General features: G+C 33.2%; 1 protein-coding gene across 5 annotated transcripts in view; it reads left to right on the forward strand.

Annotated features, from left to right (window-relative positions):
- Positions 1-21,494, forward strand: part of AP3S1 (adaptor related protein complex 3 subunit sigma 1) — a 54,230-nt gene that overhangs the window by 28,320 nt on the left and 4,416 nt on the right. The window contains exons 4-7 of one of the 5 annotated variants that reach the window (XM_032476538.1): positions 5,080-5,151; positions 5,640-5,710; positions 12,604-12,740; positions 15,257-15,270. In XM_032476538.1, coding sequence (XP_032332429.1) covers positions 5,080-5,151; positions 5,640-5,710; positions 12,604-12,730 — 270 coding nt within the window. In that variant the 3' untranslated portion in view covers positions 12,731-12,740; positions 15,257-15,270. The other 4 variants (XM_032476540.1, XM_032476537.1, XM_032476539.1 and 1 more) reach the window with 4 other exon arrangements.

Below are 21,494 nucleotides of genomic sequence, written 5' to 3' on the forward strand. Positions count from 1 at the left end.
TCACATATGTAGGTAGCAGCCAAGTCAGAATTTGAAGTCAAGTCTTTCTGGTTTCCTCACCACTTTGCTATACTGCCTGTATACATAACTTTTCTTTTTCTTTTTTTTTTTTTTTTTGCAGTCTTTAGTTCACCAGTGGCACCTTCAGTGCTACCGTGAACTTTTTTTCTTTGTCCAGTATAGTCTTCACATTCAGTGGGTTCCACTGATCCTTCATAAAAATACATAGTGGAAGGGAAACTATTTAGATAGCATTTTCACCAAGATAGTCATCTTCTGATGATTAAAAAAGAATGACTACAGTATATGGGTAATCAAACCAGTGGATCTGGAAAAAGTAAACATGGAAAAATAAAGGCATACTGGAAACTTTATTCTGTTTAATAGATTTAATAATGACTTTAAATTAAAAAAGATCACTTCACTTCAATTAAAAATTAATTCCAGATAGATTTGGTCCAAACATGAAAAGTAAAATAGTGAAGCTTTTGTTTTCTTCTGGGAAAGTATCTTTTTGACCTTGCTGTAGGCAAAAATTTCTTAAATTGGACATACACGCAAAAAGATTAACCATTAAGGAAAAAAGCTTATAGGTTGGATTATACTGAAATTTAAACCTAGGTTCTTCCAAGAACATTACTAGAAGAATGAAAAGGCAAGTCACAGAGTGGGAGAAGATATCCATAGTATGTATATGTTGACAGGACTGTGTCATATATATATAAAGAATATTTATATATATTATATATATGAAGAATTTCTATACATCAATAAGAAAAAATGAGCATAAGTCTTGAACAGAAAAATGAGCATAAGTCTTGAACAGATGTCACAAAAAAGGATATCTAAATGGTTGATAAATATGAAATGGTGGTTAATCTCCTTAGGCAACAAGGAAATACAAATGAATATCATAATGACATGCCACCACACACACATAAGAATGGCTAAAATTAGAACCATAACATAAAATGGTGGCAAGGATGTGGCCCTTTGGGATCTCACATGTACTGCTATTTGAAGTGTAAATTTTTATAATTGCTTTGAAAATCTATTGAAAATCACTACTCTGTTACCCAGTAATTCTGTTCTAGATATGCACTAAGTAGATACGTGTACGAATGTTTACTGAAAGACTTGTATAAGAATGTTCTTAGCAGTACTAATTGTAATGGCCCCATACTGGAAACAACCCAAATTTCTGTCAACAGTGGAATGGATAAATATATTGTGGTATATTCCTACAGTGGCACACTGTATAACAAAAATGAATAAACTATTTATTATATAATAATATAAATGAATCTCACAAAAATAATGATAAATTGAAAAAGCCACACAGTTGGTTACATACTGTATGATTCCATTTAAATATACGGTTGTCCCTTGATATCTGTGGGTATTGGTTACAGAACCCACTGTGGTTACCAGAATCCACGAATACTCAAGTCCCTTACATTTAACTTTCCATATCTGTGGTTTGCGCATCCCTAGATTCAGCCAACCATGGGTAATATAGTACTGTATTTATTGAAACAAATTTGCTTAAAAGTGGACCCATGCAACTCAGGCCTGTGTTGTTCAAGGGTCAATTGTAGTTCAAAAATAGGCAGAATGTATCTATAATGTTAGAAAAGTAGGATAGTGATAGTTGATAGATGGTGTATGAGGAGGCTTTTACTGTGCTGATAATATTCTAATATTTGAATATTCAGTGTGGGTTACACAGATTACTTTGTAGAAATTGATCAGGTTATGATTTACATAACTTTTTAATTTTTGAGGTGTGGTTGGTTTACAATATTGCATTAGTTTCAGATATACAACCTAGCAATTCATAATTTTCATAGATTATACTCCATTTAAAGTCATTATTTTAAAATATTGGCTGTATTCCCTTTGCTGTGCAATATATCATTGTAGCTTATTTATTTTATACATAATATTTTTTACCTCTTAATCCCCTATCCCTATATTACCCCTCTTACCTTCCTTCTTCCCAGTGATAACCACTAGTTTGTTCTCTATGTCTGTGAGTCTGTTTCTGCTTTGTTATATTCATTCATTTTATTTTTTAGATTTCACATATAAGTCATAACATATAGTATTTGTCTTTCTCTGTCTGACTTATTTCACTAAGCATAATACCCTCCAAGTCCATCCATGTTGTTGCAATTGGCATAATTGTCATTCTTTTTCATGGCTGAGTAGTATTGCATTGTGTGTAATTATATATATGTGTGTGTGTGTGTGTGTGTGTGTGTGTGTGTGTGTAATGTGAGATATATATATCTTACATCTTCTTCATCCATTCATCTATTGATGAACACTTAAGTTGCTTTCATTAGTGGCAGTTGTAAATAATGCTGCTGTGAACTTTGTGGTGCAAGTATCTTTTCAAATTAGTGTTTTTGTTTTCTTCAGCTGTATGTCTAGGAGTGGAATTGCTGGATCATATGATAGTTCTGCTTTTAGGTTTTTGAGGAACCTTCATACTGTTTTTCACAGTGGCTGCACCATTTTACATTTCTACCATCAGTTTTGTGTACTTTTCTGTATGTATGTTATACTTCAGAAAAAATTTACTAAAGGACAGATCTTTTATGGCTTTATTTCCCATAACTTATATAACTATGAGTTATAAAATGTATTCAGACCACTTCCAAGTTAAAGATACTATTTCAGAAATAAATATTTTCATCTTTCTCAATGGGAAAGTTTTCTCTTTTTTACTCTTATTCTTACTTTCCCCAAGAAGTTAATATTTAAGTGCTTACTCTGTGTTCAAGCAGCATTACCCCCTTTTGTCCTCGTAACAAAAATCTATTATAGCAAGAAGAAAAACGAATCTGAATTAGGTAGAAATAGAATAAATAAAGTCATTTCAGTCAAGGTCTTCAGGAGAAATAGACAAAGTTGGGAGTTTGGGTAGATACTCAACAATATTTATTTTCTGCCTACCACACAATTGAAATAAACTAGGAACTCACTTGAGGGTGGAATGTATATGCTTCACACTTGGTAATCTTAATAACTTGCCTTCTCATAAATGAATTTATGTGTAAACTGCATATTCTACTGTTGATATCTTATTTTTTCCTACTAACTTTGGTCTAAGTCAAGGATCAACAAATTACAGCCTTCAGGTCAAATCCAGCCTGCTATCTATTTTTGTAAATAACGTTTTATTGGAGCACAGCCACGCTCATTTGTTTGTGTTGTCTGTGGCTACTTTTATGCCAGATTGTATGGCCCATAAAGCCTAAAATCTTTACTCTGGACCTTTGCAGCGAAAGTTTGCCAACTCTGGGCTAAGACAATGTTGATCATGATCAAATAGTTAAATGTATCTACATTCTTTCACCTGTCTTACCCTTCTACATTGATGCCAGGAAGGAACCTTGGATGGTAGGTCTGTGTAAATTGGCCTCAGGTTGGAGTAGTTACAGCATGAAACCTACTGTTTAGATTTTACTCTGACCCATAAGATCACCTATGAATAAGGTGACCAATACATTTCAGTTTGCTTGGAGCAGTCCTGGTTTACATCTGTTTTTCTAGGTGGTTATTGTATTATACTAACATTGCATACTGTTGATAATATAATGATTAATAGCTGCTTTTTTTTTACCCCCCCCACTTGGTATATATATTTTTTGCTGAAGTATAGTCAGTTTACAATGTTGTGTCAATTTCTGGTGTATAGCATAATGCTTCAGTCATACATGAAAATACATATATTCATTTTCATATTCTTTTTCACCATAAGTTACTACAAGATATTGAATATAGTTCCCTGTGCTATACAGTATGAACTTGTTATCAGATTTTGTGAGAATCCTCCTATATTTCGAAGCAAGAGATACTCTGCCAGAGCTCAGGAGGTGTTCTGTGCGATTCAGATGTAATTCTTGGTGTATCTGTGAGAGAGGGTGAGCTGTGAGTCTCTTCTCCACCATCTTGGCACTTCTCCTCTTTTACTCTTAATACCCCCCAGTTCAGATGATAAATTATATGGTCAGTCTGTCTGTGAAAATACCATTGAGAAGGGTAGTGGAAACAAATAGAAATAGGGTAGTGACAACTATGCAAAATGGAATTTAAGAGATTAATTTTTGCAATTTTGTGTCAGAGGTCTCCAAGACCCATGTCAGTGTTTTGTAGGATTAACAGTTCTTAGAAGTTGCTATGCTTATGGTTAGGGTTTATTACAATGAAAGGATACACAGTAAAACCATCAAAGGCACACGAGGAAGTGTCGAGGAGCCCAAGTGCAAGCTTCCAAGTGTTGTGCCTTCACACAGGAGTCACACAGATGTGCCTGATCCCCCCAGAAGTGATATGTGATGACATGTGCAAGTGTTCTCGACCAGGGAAGCTCACCCTAACCTGGGTGTCCTAGAGGTCAGTCATATAGGCATGTGGCACCTCCGTGACCGACCTTGCTTACTTAAGCTCCAGAACCTCAGAGAAAAAGTATGTTCATCGTAAATCACATTGTTAGCATAAGCTGGTACAGTGTGGCCCAAGACCTCAGGCATGCAAAAACACTCTTATCAGAAATTTCCAAGGGCTGTGTTCCCAAGAACTAGCCAAAGGCTAGTCTGAAAATGGGCCATTTGGGGGAATGTGTAGGGTTTGAGCAGCTGAGGCTTACTGAGTTACTACACAAGGTCATACAAAATATTTGAGCCAGAGTTTGAGTCTAGGTAAATCTGATTCCAAAGTCTGTACTCTTTCCGTAAGTTTGATTTTTACTGATTTGCTAATTAAAAACACTGGCTACATTAAATGTAGTAGAGACTTGGACTATGCCTGTCTATCTTGTTAAATACTTTTACTTGTGATAAGCTTTCTTTTTTCATCATATTGTATTTTGCATATTAATTTATTGAAAAGTAGCTTAGATGAAGAATAGTCTATAAGTATTCCTTTTGCACTTAATATGGCGTTTAATTTAAAGAAGAAATGTGATAGAAGCTTTAGTTCACAATTAAGAATTGTCTGCCTTGTAGATAATAGATTCGAATGATCTTATACAATTCTCAAAAGCTTTTAACCTTTTTTTCTTTTCTTTAGGTATTTGTGGAAACATTAGACAAGTGTTTTGAAAATGTCTGTGAACTGGATCTGATTTTCCATGTAGACAAGGTACAGTTTCTACATTATCAAATGGTCTAAGCTTTTTATCTTAGAAAAATATTAATTTGTATTTGTCAAAGTAAAAATGGATTTAGTGAGAGGGGAGGATATAGCTCAGTGGTAGAGCATGTGCTTAGCATGTACAAGGTCCTGGGTTCAATCCCCAGTACCTCCCTTAAAAAAAAGTAAATAAATAAACCTAATTACCTCCCCCCCAAACAAAAATAAAAAACAAACAAACAAAAAAAGAAAGCATTTTGTATTTGAGTCATGAAATGACAGGCTCCTGGCTGAGGTGATTTAGAGTGGAAAAAAACAAGAAGCAACATAAAAGCAACAGGCATTATGTGATAAATAGTGATAGAATTGCCATTTAGAGAAGGCTGTAACACATTAGTGATGCTGCTCACTAAAATGACTTTAAAAAAATGGATTTAGTGAATGAAACTATTTTTATTCCTTTATTTAATTCATAAGTTATTTTTACTATGAGCCAGGCACTCTGCTTAGTGAAGAAGATTCAGACCCTGAGGAGTTCACGTCTGGAGGAGGAAACTGGCATGAACAAGTATGTTGAGAGTGTTAATGGAACACAGCTACACCAGTTACCTCTGCCTAGGAGAGTGCAACTGGAGGAAATTACATTTAAACTGGGTTTTTTTAAGCATTAGTAGGTGTTCCATAGAAAAGGAGAGGATGGCTCTACAGGCAGAGATGTAAAGTACGGGGTTTTTGTGACAAGGGGATTTGGTATTGATCATGAAGCCTAATTTTAAAGTGCCTTTATTTTAGTGCCATGGATTTTGGAATTCATTCTGAGGCAATTTAACTTTTCAAAACAAGTTTTTACTGACATTATTGTTGCTTTGGTTGTTTATTCTTGAGGGGTAAGCTAATTTTTTCTGCATTAAGGAGGTTCTGTTGGTAGGTGGGAGGTTAAAGACAAGGAAATCAGTTAGAAATCTGTTGCAGTAGTCCAGAAAAAAATGAACTAAGGCAGTAGAGTAGTGATGAAAGAAAGTGGAATTGACAGAACTTGATGTATCAAAAGAAGGTGAGAGAAAGGAAGAATGACTGAGTTCTCTAGCCAGTATTACTGGATATTGGTGGTAGGGAATTTACAAGGAAGAGATTCTACTTTTACTATATATAGAATTTTTGTCTCTTTTAAGTTTATATAATGTAACAGATTGTTTTGAGTGATTCAGGCTTTGAATAAAATAGTCTGAAAATTTTAACAAAAAATTGTGATTTTTAAAAATCAGCTTTGTTGAGGTGTAATTTACACACATTAAAATTCAGTAGCTTTAAGCATACATTTAACTAAGTTTTGGCAAATACATTTAGTTATGCAACCACTACTACAATCAAGATACAGCACAAGGAATGCATTTTATTATTTGTGAACATCAAAAGAATACATTTATCATTAGCCAGTCCTCTAGGATCATTTTTCCCTTTTACTAAGTGATTTAATTTCATATTATTGGCTCATTTTGGATAGAGAACTTAAACTTGATATTTTTAAGAGTTATTTTAGTTTTCTACTGCTTTTCTCTATTAATCTGTCTTATACTATTCATACTTACAAAGACTTGTTATTTTTAAGCATTAAAATTCACAATATTCAAAAGTATGTTTTGGTACATGGTTAAAACTCTATTTTTAAAATGACTGCTCAAAGATCATTAGCTTAAATGATACATCTAGCAATTTTTTGAGAAAATTGAAGATTCTTTTGCAAAATGTTGCAGTAAGAATAAAGTTACCATGTTTGTTCTAGAGAATAAGTTTTTCTTAATAGGAAATGTTTGACACACAGTGTTTTTAAAACTTCATTTTACATTAATAATGCATTTATTTTAGAAAAATCCAAAAATACAAATAAGAGGAAAATAAATAGAAGCCATTTCAATTTCAGAGATTGCCTAGTATTAAAAGATAAACTGAGGCACATTAAAATTTTTAAGCAAAACTTGATTCAGATTGGGTGGCACCAAACTAAGTGGTTAGGAGCACTCCACCTGCAGGAGCTATGGGAAAGTCTTTTATAGAGAAGAGGCAGAAGCAAAGCGAGGAAATTATCTGATTGGCTATTGCCTAAGCAGTTGCATTATTTGGGAAAGCCAAGTTGGCCGTTTGTAATTGGTTGTTCTTAGGTTTTGATTTCTTAACCTTGAGGCATTACAGACTTAGGTTCTGGTTTGCTTACGGAGGCTGCTAAAGTATTAGGATAACCTCAGTCTAATAGCTGCCTTGTTTAATTACCACTAGTTAACATTTTAGAGTACATTTCTGATGTTTTTTGAACAAATGAGTACAGAAACAAATATGTCTTTAATTAAAAAAAAAATTGGATCTTATCTGTAGTGTATATAGCCTGTTCATTTCACATAGCAGTGTATCTTCTTTTTAGAACCTACAAAATTAGCTGTGCCTCTTTTTTCTGGCCTAAGCTCTTATTAAAAAAATTTTTTTTCAATGCAATGAGAAAAAAGCTTCAGTATAATAAGAATTAGAGACCAGTCAAATAGATATTTCCTGTTCCTACATTCTCTGTCTAAAACAATGCTAGTCTTGTTTTCACCCTTTCTATGAAAGTAGGCTTGTTTTCAAGTTTCAAGCAGCCCTGGACTTCCCAGCCATTAGGGGTCTCCTAAGTAGCCCAGCTCATTTTCCCTAGGGGCAAATGCAGAGAGTCCACTGTGTGCTTTTAGATGACAGTTGGATAGAGGAAAGCAGGAAGTTGTAAAGAATACCCCTTTTGTTATCAGTCGGGATGTGCTAGTTTATGCTGCAGTAACAAATATCAGAGTATTTCTAATTCATGCAGTATTTTATCATGTCCCACATGCTCTCACTCTGGGATCCATGGTGACCAAGCTGCCAGTATTTGGAAAATCATCCGATTTTAGGTCACAGAGAAAAGAGTTTTCATGGATTAATTTATTTGCTTTTCAAAGTATCACACATGATAGTTTTGCCAACTATTTTACCACTACAAACATGGGCCGCTAACTTCCTAGCCTCTAATGCAATTGTTTCCGTGTGGCCTGCTGCCCACCTCCTAAGTCAGTGTCTTTTCCTTTATTGTGATTGTGAATCAGTTTCTCATTACAAACCTTTAAGTACTAATTTCTGTGTCAGTCATATAGGCTGATCTTTGTAGTCACCCTGAAGTAGTGGGACAGCACCCCCTACCCAAATTGGTTTGGACATCGAGACTGAAGATACTACACGTACACCAAGAGGATATGATCTAAAAAGGTTTATCACTCACTTAATAAGCTTTTTGGGGAAGAACAAGGAACAGCGACTATCTTGGGGTTTTACATGATTAGGGGGTGGGGCTTGGACGAGGGTTTCTGTGTGCAGGACAGGTTTTGCGTAGTTTGAATTTCCTGCCAGTGCAGAGGAAGGAGCACCTGGACTTTCTTATCAACTTGCCCAAATGTGGGCAGAAGAGGAAGGGGAGCAGTGGGGCTTGAAAGCTGTCCACTGTCAGACATCAAAAATGGAGTCAGACTTTTTTTACAGCTAAGTTATGCTGTGGTAATAACACCTAAAATATGAGTAACCTAGTTTATTACTTATACTACATGGCCATTGTGGGTTTGCTGAGAAGGTCTGTTTATTTGCTCATCTGTGTTACCTGTCCATTTCCTGAACACGGTGGCTTTAATTGGGCAGCCCCAGGTTGTTGCCACTATTGCAACATAGCCTCAAATCCCAGGGCAAAGATGAGAGAGTTGAAGATTTACGAAGAGCTTGGTTTGGAGGATATATGACATTGACAGCTATGAATGTGCTCTGTCCACCCCTTCCTACATACCCCCTACCCCATCCTTCAGATGATCAGGGTAAGGGAGATCTGATTGGAGGCCTCAGTGTCTTTCCTACCCTTTAGACTAGGAGAATGAAGAATTAAGAACAGAGTGATTTCCTCTAGCCCAGTCCCTCTTAAGGACTTTGACAGCCTATCCTTAAACCATAGGACATAAAGTGAGGACTCTTTTTCATTTCACCAGCTGAAGAAGTCTAACCATTAAGAAGAGTATCTCAGCAACCAGGCCTAAGTATTAGTGAGCCAGCAGAAAGAGAATGCTATCTCAGCAAGAGAGATGAAGAACATCAGAATATGCTCTGTGAGGGGGAAAAAAAGCTACTGGAGGAGATAGATGAACATTTGAAATTTAAAAATGATAAAAAGTACTTAATGAGATGCAGTTTGAAAAGGTCTTCCTGGGGCTTAAAAATGTGTTGTCAAACCATAGAGTTTAAAAGGAGATGATAATCACAGTTGAGGCTTGAATTACAGATATGAAAGAGAAATGCAGGAAATAATCTCAAGGCACATAACTGAAAGCTAAGACATAGAAGACGTGAAGAAAAAGATAAGAGAATTTGAAGTATTTAACATGTATTATAAAAGTATTTTGTGGCTCTTATCCAATTGGAGGAAATGAAAGTAGGGAATAATCAGAGCATTTTAGTAGGAAAACAAGGCATCTCAGTGGTAGGAAGACTTAATATTTTACAAATAATAATAAAATCATATTTGTTTGATTAAAAGCAAGGAGAATTGTCATTAATAAAAATAATAAATAGTAGAATCTCTGATTTAAAAGAGGGAGAAATAATATAAATAAAATTTGATCAAACCAACCAACTTTAGGGGGGAAAAGGAAATAATTTAAAAATAGATGTATTATTCAGTACACTAAGTGTGAATTGAGTGAAACAGTCCATTAAAAGGACAGAGATGATGGGTTTAAAAAGGTACACCTTATACAGGAAAGAAGATAAATTCTAGAGTATTTCCCTTTATTAACCACTTTTCATAAACCTATTACCTACCAAAAGTGATCATTGAATTTCTTTTTAGTATCCTTGTGACATATGAATTTTAACATAATTGATTTGTTTTAATCCACTACAGATGTTGTTCTTTTTGATGTTCAAATTGCCCCATCTTTGGCCAGTGGGACCCCCTTCAGGTTGTCTTCTGAGTTCTTTTGACATGACCCTTCCCCCACCTTCCTCCATGGACTTGGATAGCTGCTTTGTGTTTTGGTACAACTAGATGTTCCAGATTTATTTTGTTTATTTCCTGCTCAAAACATGTTATCAGTCATTCCTTCCAGGAACCCTGATTCCTTTTAGTGGGAAATGGTACAGAGAAACCAAGGTCTGGAGGTGCTCATAATTATGAGGCTGATCACTGTTTCTTGGCCTTTTGTGTGAACAGAGCATCTTATATATATTTTTCCCCAGCCTTCACATCTGTCCTCTCTCCAAGTTTCCTTTAAGTGGATGATGATATATAGAAATGACAGTCTCAGCACCAAGCATGCTTATTGGTATAGGGGTGATATTACTCCTGGTTCTCAGTGAATCAAGCTGGGAAATAGATGTACGTACACACACACACACACACACACAGTCTGAGCACACACACACAGATTCGTGCGTATTTCTATATCTTCATATATATTAAAAATCTTTGTGAGTTCTAATACCTCAGTCTGGTGCAACACTATAGAGTTACTCTAGCCTCCTCCTTTTCCATATCTGCAGTTTGCTTCTTTGACAGTGAGAGATTATTCTGATTATTGTCATTCCTATTATTCCTGTTAATATTGATGCATTTACTTAGTTTGCTTAATCTTTCCTTTCTATATCCAAACTCCTGGCTGGGTCATTCAAATGCTGAGCCCCAGACATGCTCAGCTTTACCCTCCCCTGCCAGGACTAGTCAAAAGCTTGGCCCCCTTTCTACTGAGCAAGTTGTTAGAAAGTCAATCCTGATTTTTAAAATTGCAATAAATAATTTTTTTCTAACTTAGGTGATTTGAAAAAGAAGTTGGTGGAATTTCTAGAAGAGGAAAAAAAATCAAATTTCAATGGATAGGTTTAAACATAGATTGGACCTATCTGAGTAAATGGAAAGATAGAACACGTTGTCCATAATGCAATGTAAAAAGACAAGAAAGATTGAAAGTATGAAACATAGTTTACAGGTCAGGAAAGGTAGAATGAGAAATTTCTAATGAAGAAGAAGAAAGAAAGAATGAAGCATAATCTGAGTAATGGATACCCTAATGGATATCTAATAGAATTTTCCAGAATTAATGGACGATGCCAGTCCACAGATAAAAGAATCACAAGCAGAATAAGTAAGTCCACATATAGACTAATGATAGTAAAATTGAATAGCAGAGAAAGAGCTCTTAAAATCATCCAGAAATAATAGACATATTACCTTTACAAGAGCAGTGGTAGGACTGGAAACTGATTTCTCAACAGCAACCACAGAAGTTAGAAGATAATATGGTGAAGGAAATAACTGCTAAACCGTAATTCTAAAATTAGCAAAAATATCTTTCAAGAATATGAATGAAATAAAAACATTGTTAGAGAAACAAGTAATGAGAAAATTTGCAACCAGCAAGCCTTTGGACTAAAGGAAATTCTCAAGAGGGTACTTTTCACAGAAGGAAATCTATGATATAAGAAGGAGTGAGTTGAAGAGGGAAGAAGAGCAAAGAAAGAAGTAAATTTATGAGTAAGGATAAAAGATCATTGACTGTTAAAGTACTTAAGAGTTTAAAATGAAAAAAAATTTGTAGACTTAAAATACAAGTCAGCAATAATATATAAGCCAGTAGTATTGTCAGGTCTTATAGTGAGCATCTGTGACTCTATAATAAGCAGGCTTTAAAAAGGATTTCTGTACTGGAGAACGTCATTCTAAGTGAAGTAAACCAGAAAGAGAAAGAAAAATACCATATGAGATCGCTCATATGCGGAATCTAAAAAAAAAAAAAAAAGATAACTACAAAACAGAAACAGACTCATAGACATAGGATACAAACTTGTAGTTACCAGTGAGACGGGGGGTGGGAAGGGACAGACTGGCATTTCAAAATGTAGAATAGATAAACAAGATTGTACTGTGTAGCACGGGGAAATATATACAGGATCTTGTGGTGGCTCACAGCAAAAGAGAATGTGACAATGAATGTATGTATGTTCATGTATAACTGAAAAATTGTGTTCTACACTGGAATTCGAACCAACATTGTAAAATGACTATAGCTCAATAAAAAAAAAAAGTTTAAAAAAATAAAAAATAAAAAGAATTTCTGTACAATCAACCCAAAATATAGAGTAACAAGTAAAAGAGCTTTCTAATTTTCAGTCAGACTTGAATATTTTGAATTTTCAGATTTGAGACATTCATATTCAGTATGAGTATAAAATACATTGTGTACCAAAATAGAATTACTCTTACCTATTACTTCGAATTACTATGCCCTTGTTGCTTTCCATTGATCAACAATTAACAATTGTCTTCATTATTATTAGTATAGTATGCTGTATACGTTCCCTTTCTGTTTTGTCTTAAAAAATGTATCAAAATTTTGATGGGCTAACAGTATACTCTTAATTCCTTTCAAGGTTATTTTCAAAATTGTCATACTTTGGAATTTTCTTTTGTAATATAATATTCAAGAAGACAGTAGCTTGTGCAGGGATTGTGCTCTTTAATAGCAGAAGCTGTTCAACTGAATCAATCTCAAGATAGTATTAACCAGGTAACTGTAGAACTGATTATTTCCTTAGTGGGCACTTTCTTCATGTTAGTGACATTATCAAGTGAAAGTTTAGATTTATATAACATTTCAGCTATCTTGTTGGAGAATAATTATAGCAAAATTTAATATATTTTTAGATTTAATGAAGTTCTGTTAAATATATTTTGAGAGGATATATTTCTGAAGGTGGGTTTTTTTTTTTAGTGTTTGTGTACCTTTCCAGAATTTTTCTGGGTATATCCAAGTGTGTGTATGTGTGTAATTTTTTTTTCCATACCTCAGTGGGACCATATTACAGATATTGTTCTGTCCCACTCATTTGTTCATTTAATAACCTAGCTATATTTCTGAGGAATCTGTAGATTTCTCTCATTTTTAGATGTATGATAATTAATAGTGTAGATTCACCATTTTACTTTGGTATTTTTCTTTGCTCTTACCAACAGAGTTTCATTGATCTTCCTTATACATACATCTGACTCCACCGTCTTTTATTAACTCACATGCTGATTTTTTCCTGCCTCCAACTTTAAGTCCATTCTTTATTTTCCTGTAGAACTGTGGAAATAACGTATACAATGTGATCTCATTTGTGTGTATTAGATACATATACACATGCATATAACAAATATGTGCATAACAAGTTTTCTGGAAGGATATATAAGATACAATTAACTGTGATTATCTTTGGTTAAAGGGACCTAATAACAGACACAGAGGATTGTAGACACTATTATTGTTTATATATAAGTTTCTGTATGGCTTATATTGCAATTTAGAGGTTGTGGTCTAAGTCCAGAAGAAGCTGTGTGGTTGAGTAGATAGAGCATATATATGTTTTTAAAAAGCGGAAATATCTTGTTAATGTGGTATTTGCTACTTTTTAAACACTTAAATAAAAGGAGAGTAAAAATTCATTGAATTCTTATTTTAGGTGAACATTAAAGCAGTTTATTTAGTAGATGAGTTGTATTATTAGAATACTGGTACCCTTTTATTTCCATCAAAATCTGTTTTAAGTAAAGTTTATAAAACAAAATATGGAAATATGTCAGCCATATACATTAAAACTAAGCTAAAAACGGAGCTTTTATCATCCTCTTTCTCTTAAGTCTGACAAAAATTCTTCTCAACTCTTGAAAATGAGTTTTTCTATCACTAGATATGTTCATCTTCTAAGTTTCCTCTCCTCATGTGGCATTCCTTACTTTTGGACACCATAACCTTGATAATATTGGAGTAGCTTCCCAATTAACAATTCTCATACCCATTCTATTTATCTCCTTAACTTTCTACATAATGTGTAGCACCTCCTCACTGAGAATACAGTCTTTAGGCATTAATCTTAATCATAAGTGAGATTATGTTTAAGGATTTAGCTCACAGGCCCTTCACTTGTATTTTCTGTCTCCTTTTGGATCTCAATTTGCTTTCATAGAAATTATTTTTACTTTGAGGACAAATTTACATCCTGGTTCTTACCTCTTAAACTGATACACAGTCTTAGAATTTCTTGCGTATGACCCACATTTGTAGGCTGCTCATACGTTGCTACCTCTAAACTTGGTAAATGTTTCTATAATACAGAAACTATGGTATCCACCAATCTAGTGCTTGTGTTCTGAGATATTTGGAAAGACAGTAGTACAGTATATATAGGGATGAACCCATAAGAAAGCCTGGGGGGGGGGTGATGGAGTTGCTCTACTTTTATCAGCATTAGAAATCATGTTTTCTCGTGAGAGTTTGTTTTAAAAAGAAGAGAGGAAATTCCACTGCTAGAACAGAAGTTTTAGTGAATTTCTATCCCCTGGCCATGGCCTCTCTTTCTGAACACTTTTTCTGCATATAGTACCTATTAGCTATTATAAGGATTTTATTTTATCACCTAGTTGCCTTTTTGACCTTTAATTGAATTTTCTTAGATTATGACTAAAAATTAATTCGCTGCATTAATTTCATTTATTATTGTTAACAGAAGAAAGCAAAGAATTGGACTTGGATCACTCAGATTTAGGTTTGAGTCATTGGTTTGCCACATATTAGCTTATGTGTTTTTAGTAAGCTGGTTTATTCTCTCAGCTGTAACAGGTTAATGTGATAATTAAATTAGATATTTAAATACAGCAACAAAATAGAGTTTTAATAAATGGTATCTAGTGACAGAAAGGATAATAATAGAACTGATGATTTTTAGTACTAGTTTTTAAAATACTTGTGGCTTGTGGTTTTGTTTTGTTTGTTAGGGAAAAATTCTGTAATTCTTCAAAATTGGTATGTGAAGTGTCCATCTTTCCAAAATGAAACATTAGTAAATAATGATAGGATATTTTAAAAATCATGAGTATATTTGCATGAAATTTTAAAGAGGAATTACAATTGAATAGTATAATTAGATATCTAATCAAAAAAAGTTTTTGTTTAAAGCCTATTGGGTACTGTGCTACGTAATTTACATGAATTATTTAATTCTTGTGATAACTCTATAAGATGCCTAAACTATTTCTGTTTTATAGACAAGGTAACAGAGATCAAGTAACTAACTACTGAAGGGCATACAGCTTGTAAGTGGTAGAGTCAGTATTTATACCTATCTCATTTCAGAGTCTCCATTCCTAATGCTACCACATTATTATTTTTTTAATTATACCACAGTGTGCTGTTCTTTGGCGCCCAATTCAGCTTTGAAATGGTAATTTTTGATCAAGTAAATACCTTATGACAAAACACCTGGGTTATAGTTTTCTTCTCAGTGGAAGAAGTTATTTTTAGTCAATGCAGGATATATTTGATGATAAAAAATCTGAGTAATTAGATACATAGAGAAGGCTTTGGGGTAAAAGCATAATTAAAGTATCATAAAAAGAAAATTTTACTTCATTTTAAATCTAAAGCTTGTAGTAATGCCACATAGCTTCATTAAGTACCTTGAGCACAAGACAACTTAATATTGACTAGGAATCTGGTATAAAAGACCCTATAGGGAATTTTTTGCCCCTTGAACTTGATACTATAATAATGGTAGCTAATGTTTATTGATTATTTTCTTTATTTTGGGAATTTCTGTGGTTGACCTTACTTCTTTCAGCAATCTGTGAAGGAGGTACTACTATTATCTCTGTTTTACAGCTTGTTAAACTAGGATTTAAAGAGGGTTTGTATAATTTGCCTAAGGCTTCACAGTAGTGACAGAAGTATATTATGAACCTTCACTGCAAATTACTTTTATTTTACAGCTCATAAAATAGACACAGCAATATTTGAAACAAAAATTACTGGAATCATTGATGTTCTTATAGTGAATTCTCTTTATGGATGTATATTGTATTTTCCTTTAGGTACACAATATTCTTGCAGAAATGGTGATGGGGGGAATGGTATTGGAGACCAACATGAATGAGATTGTTACACAAATTGATGCACAGAATAAACTGGAGAAGTCCGAGGTAAGAATGGAAAATGCCCTAGTTAATGAAGGTAGTAAGCATGATCATAAATTGTGCATGATTTGTAGCTTTCACTGTTTGTCCTTCAGTATCACCCTTTAGGTACATACAGCTGGTATGCTTATTCAGCTTTTTAAAAAAAATGGAATATACACATTTTAATATGTTAAATGTTCTATGACCACTATCCACCAGAGAATTTTGTGTATTCTTTTAGCCACAGTTGTAATTGCCTTGGGTCAATAAATAAAATTCCAAATTCTTATTGCTTAAAAAAAATTATTTACTTGAATAATGAAATTGATATTTATTATTAAACCTTAGTAATTATCAAGGAAGTCTTAGAACTGATTTTTGTAAATATGTAAATTTAGTATTATAAAAACTATTTCTGAAAAAGCAAGAAATGGAATTCTCATGAGAAAGACATGTTATAATAGGTGCTTAGCAAGCCTGAGTGCACATTGAAAAAAGAAATTCAACACATTAATCTTTTAATTCTGGATCCTTCCCAAAGGTCATTGACAAGTTAGCTAAAGCATATATTTTATACAGTAGTACATGTATTCATGGCTTTTATTGTGGAGAGAAAAATTAATTAGTTATACACAGCTAACTTTGTGCTGTTAGATTTAGTGAATGAGGACTAATCAGCATGGCAGCATTGTATAAAACTCTACTTTAGAATTTTATGACTCTTCTCTCAATTACTAGGCTGAATATCAATTAACAGATGCTGTAGCTGAGCCACTCAAGTTAACATTATTTTGGTTGTTTCTTATTACTACGGTAGAAATTTAGATAGATGAATAGTCTCAATATCTCATTTAACACTATACTTGTTTGAAGATACTCTTACCTTTGGATATTTATAGTCATAACTCGGTTTAGACAACTAATTTTATTTATAATTATTAGTATAGGTATCTGGTTGATTTAAAGTAAATATTTCTATAGGAGCAGCAAGTTATTAAAACTATGCTAGCATTAATTTAAAACAGGTGAGTTCCGAAGAATTTTTATCTTGTTAGTACTTTAAAGGATCAGTTTAACAGAGTGCTGTGCTCACTGGAATTTAATGAAACACAGGATGGTGGATAAATCTAAGATCTGAGGGATAGAAACAGTTGAAGCTTTATAGAAAGACATTTTCTCATGTTCTATTTTAAATTAAAATAGTCCTGCATTTCTCCTTATCTCAATTTATCATCCCTGTTGGTTTCGCAAAGGAGAGGCCTGTCATGGTGAAGAGCTTAAAATCATGACTCCTTTAAATAACTGTATATATTTTGTGTATTCTACAGCCAATTTTTTAAATACTGGTTTTTGAAAAGGGAACGCAAACTAGACTAATAGAGAAAATTTTGTTTCAGGGTGAAGGAAAGGGCTCAGATTATTTATTTAGTAGAGTTGGCTTACAATATGTTGTTCAGTATGGTAAAATATTTACTATAAACTCTAAGCGATAGTTTTAAAGTCTTAAAATGATAACTTGAATTTTATGTAATCTGTTAAACCTTACTTTACAAAACTGTATGGATATAGATTTTAAAGGCCAAGAGACAAACAGTGATAAAATCCATTAATAATTAACCTAAAGTGAGTGGATATATGGTAATTTGTGAATTCTGTGTAATCATCTGTAAAAATGTATCAACCTCTGGTCTGGAATTTTCACATTTCCAGGTATTTAACTCCTTTCCATTGGTGATTCCACTCTTTTTTCCCTCTTTAGTTTGCTGTATGTAATATTGACAGAAGTCATGAAGGACTTATAATAATTACATAATATTTGCTTTTTGATTGTCTGGTAAAACTTTGTTAATGAGGCAGTTTTTCTTATCTATAAAGAGCAGTAAAATACAGAACTTACACTTTCAACAGAAATAGTTATAAGAATACTATAACTTAAAAGAAGTCCTTTCACCCAAACTACGCTGTTTAAAATGGTTTTGAATACTGGTGAATACTCTGTTCTTCATCCACTGATCATCTTTTAACATGTATAGTCAATTGTTATTTGCTACCAAATTAGTTTTTTTTTCCCCTTTTACAAAAAAGTATGTTTTAAATCTGATGGAGACAAACACAATTATTATATGTTTATCAAGTGTTTCTCTATATGTGATGTCTGCTAATATTTTACTTATAAAACAGAAATTTGAGTCAAAATAAAGCCATTTTGTTGTGATCATACATACTTTTAAGAAATTGTGTTGAAAATAATGTGTAATTTTTCAGTAATTTTCATATATTTTAAGTATGTTTGGAAAGTTTCCAGCTTTATTCTAGGCACATTGAATTGTCAAAAGTTTTAATATGAGTTCCATTTCCATGTTAAACTTATATTTACCAAATATAATGACTGCAGAAGAATCCAAAGTTATTTGAGAGCAAAATATAAGCTTTTATCAATCTTACTCTTATTAAATTTTAGTTAATATGTATTATGTAAGCAAAAACTTACTGAGAAAATCTTAATTAAAATCCAGAATACCGTAATGGATGAAGACCTGTTTATCATATTTTAAAAATTAAGTAATATTTAGAATATCATTTATCTTTTTAAAAGCCTGCATGTAATTAAACTACAGTTTTTAAAATAAAGCATGGATCTATCGAGGTGCCTTTATCAGAAATCGAACAGATTATTTTGTCATTAAAAGTAGTATATTTCCAGTAATAGTTGGAAGTGAACCAGTTTAATTCCCAATACCTAGACAAATAGAAGCAAAGATCACCCAGATCTTTAAAGAGAGGAAAAGCAAAGATATACTCTGAATATATTTTTATCTATCCTGCTTTGATAGATAAATGGTTTACTATAACATTGGAATCTTGGGAAAAGAGGGTTTTAGCTGGGATGTTGGTGGGATTTGGGGAAGGTGTCAGAGGCACTCAGGAGTCTGCCTAAGGATAAAAGGACTCCCTGGGGGTGGAGGTAGAGGGGTGGGGTTGGGGAGATTTATTAGCTTTTATATATTTCATGTGATTTTCAAGATGAATAAATGGGTCTGAATTTAGTCACTACTTTTTAAAAGTCAGTCCTCTTTTTTTCCGAACATCCTGATCTTTCTAGCTCTTTCCATTCTTCTCTCTTACAGACCTTTATCTTTCAATCTCCCAGACAGGACAGGTAGACAAGGTATTGCTGACTTTGAGACAAATGTACTTTAACAAAGGGAAAGCAAAATGATGTCAAAGGCAATTAATTGTTTAGGCCAGACTCAAAAATTCTTTGTGTTAATGAACCCATATAGTCCCTGTAGCCTATTTTCCATTCTAGTTTCTCCTTGTAGTTTATTCATCTTTTATTGGACTTAGTGTATTTTACTAGTATATCATTGATGTCATGTTTGTTCTGTTTTGTCTGCCTGCATTGTAAAAGGAAAGTTTAAATTTTTTGTTTTTTTTTTAAACATTGTCATTTAACTGACAAATTGCATTTGTTGAAATGACAGTTTACTTTGTATATAAATTAGTGTTTATTTTGAGCATTATATGGCAGAACCAATATTAATTTAACTCTCTTAGGTATTTGTTTCCCATCTTTCTAAATTAGGATTTAACATTAAAATTGCCTGCTGGGTTTTGGAAGCTGTGAATTTAAAAACCAAAAGCTGAGCCTTTAGAGATTTGCATGCAAAGTGGGAAGCACTGAAGGCTTAGAATAATAACTGTTAAATAGTCCTCCTCCCCTCTCCCCCTGCCTCCTCATAATAGTTTTCAGTTCCAAAGTCTTAACAGGATTGCTTTTACAGTTTTGACTAACAGTTGCATATTAAAAGTAGCCAAGGAAAAGTAAGATCAGAAATCTTACTAAAATTAAATTAAATGCTCTAAAACATGGAATTAAATGTATTGACCAAAATAAAATGGATTTCCACTGTAGCAACCTTCTGACATCCAAACATGTCATAATAAGACTCAATAAGATATTACAAACCTTGAAAATTTTTACAAAGTATATTGGCAAAAATTAGAAATGCTTTTAAAAGACTCCTAACCTTACTAAATTTTCTCTGATATTTCCTGTGCATTTTTCATACCAGAAGCTAACTGTGTGAATTACTTTTTGAATATTTCCATGTAGATGTTGATGAACAACTTTTTTGTACAAAGCCATTTCAGGAAAAATGAAAATGTTTATATACCTCTATTTAAAAATTTCAAAATGAAAATACTTGATTGAGTCCCATGGAGGATAAAAAATCTATAAACTTAAGAAGTTAGATTAACCATTTTACTAATTAGAAAAATGCCTCTGAGGATTTGGCTTTGCTTTTTAGACACTAAATTATTACTTTCTGGATGTGTTTCAGAAGCAGTAACATACAGGTGGCTTTACAGGTCCTTATCCTGAGATTGTGGCTTGTGTATCATGAAGCTGGGAATACCACTTTTGGTCCCTACGTCCTTATTACTTTATCCCTGGAGGAGAAAATACGTAATGGTCTCATTTACTCTGTTGATTCCAATCACTGCCAATTTCTATGTTCTAGTCTTTAATTTATGTTAAATTGCTGTTTTCTAGCAAAGAACCATCAACCACTTGGGTCTTTTAACTTCCATCACTTGAACTAGTAATTTGCTTTTTTTTTTTTTTAATCAAGTATCCAATTTTAAAAAATAGAGAACAAGAAAAGTGTCCCTGAGATACAAATGTTGAAAAGTCATCTTGTGAGTTGGTTCTGCCCCTCTGCCTTGACATGCAGTTAGTCTTTTCTTCAAAATTATAGTGAGGACCCTTGAGGTCACTTGTAATGGTCAAAATGAATTACATTAAATCCATAAATGGCATCAGTCTGCTATATTTATTTCACACAGGCAAATCCTATGCTAGAAATTAAAACTGTAATTTAAGGTTATATAAAAATGTCTAATATTAAAAGGTTTAAAATGTTTAAAATAGTCTGATTTTGATAAAAATTTTTCATAAAATGCCATGGTTCTTGCTCACTAAAGCACTGTCTTGTCATAAGCATTTCTAATGTGTTTATAATTGCAGTATTAATGCACTGCCTTTAAAGCAAAGAGCAAGATTGTTCCCAGCTTAAAAGTTAGTCTGCCTTGAATTCAGAAATTAAAATATTGATTTTTTCTGTCTTGCTCAAAACATTCTTTCAAAACCTGCCATTATTTTGTTAACGATTTTGAGTCTGAAACCATTTAATACTGTGTTTATTAATGTTGATGTTCTTTCACTTTGCTGTTAGGTCAAAATTATGAATGTGCATATAGCAACTTCCAGCAGGAAGGGTGGGTAAAGGTTTTAGTATGTACAAATTATTCCAACTACCGTCTTATT

The sequence above is a fragment of the Camelus ferus genome, chromosome 3 (assembly GCF_009834535.1).
Source record: "Camelus ferus isolate YT-003-E chromosome 3, BCGSAC_Cfer_1.0, whole genome shotgun sequence".
Classification (NCBI taxonomy): domain Eukaryota; kingdom Metazoa; phylum Chordata; class Mammalia; order Artiodactyla; family Camelidae; genus Camelus; species Camelus ferus.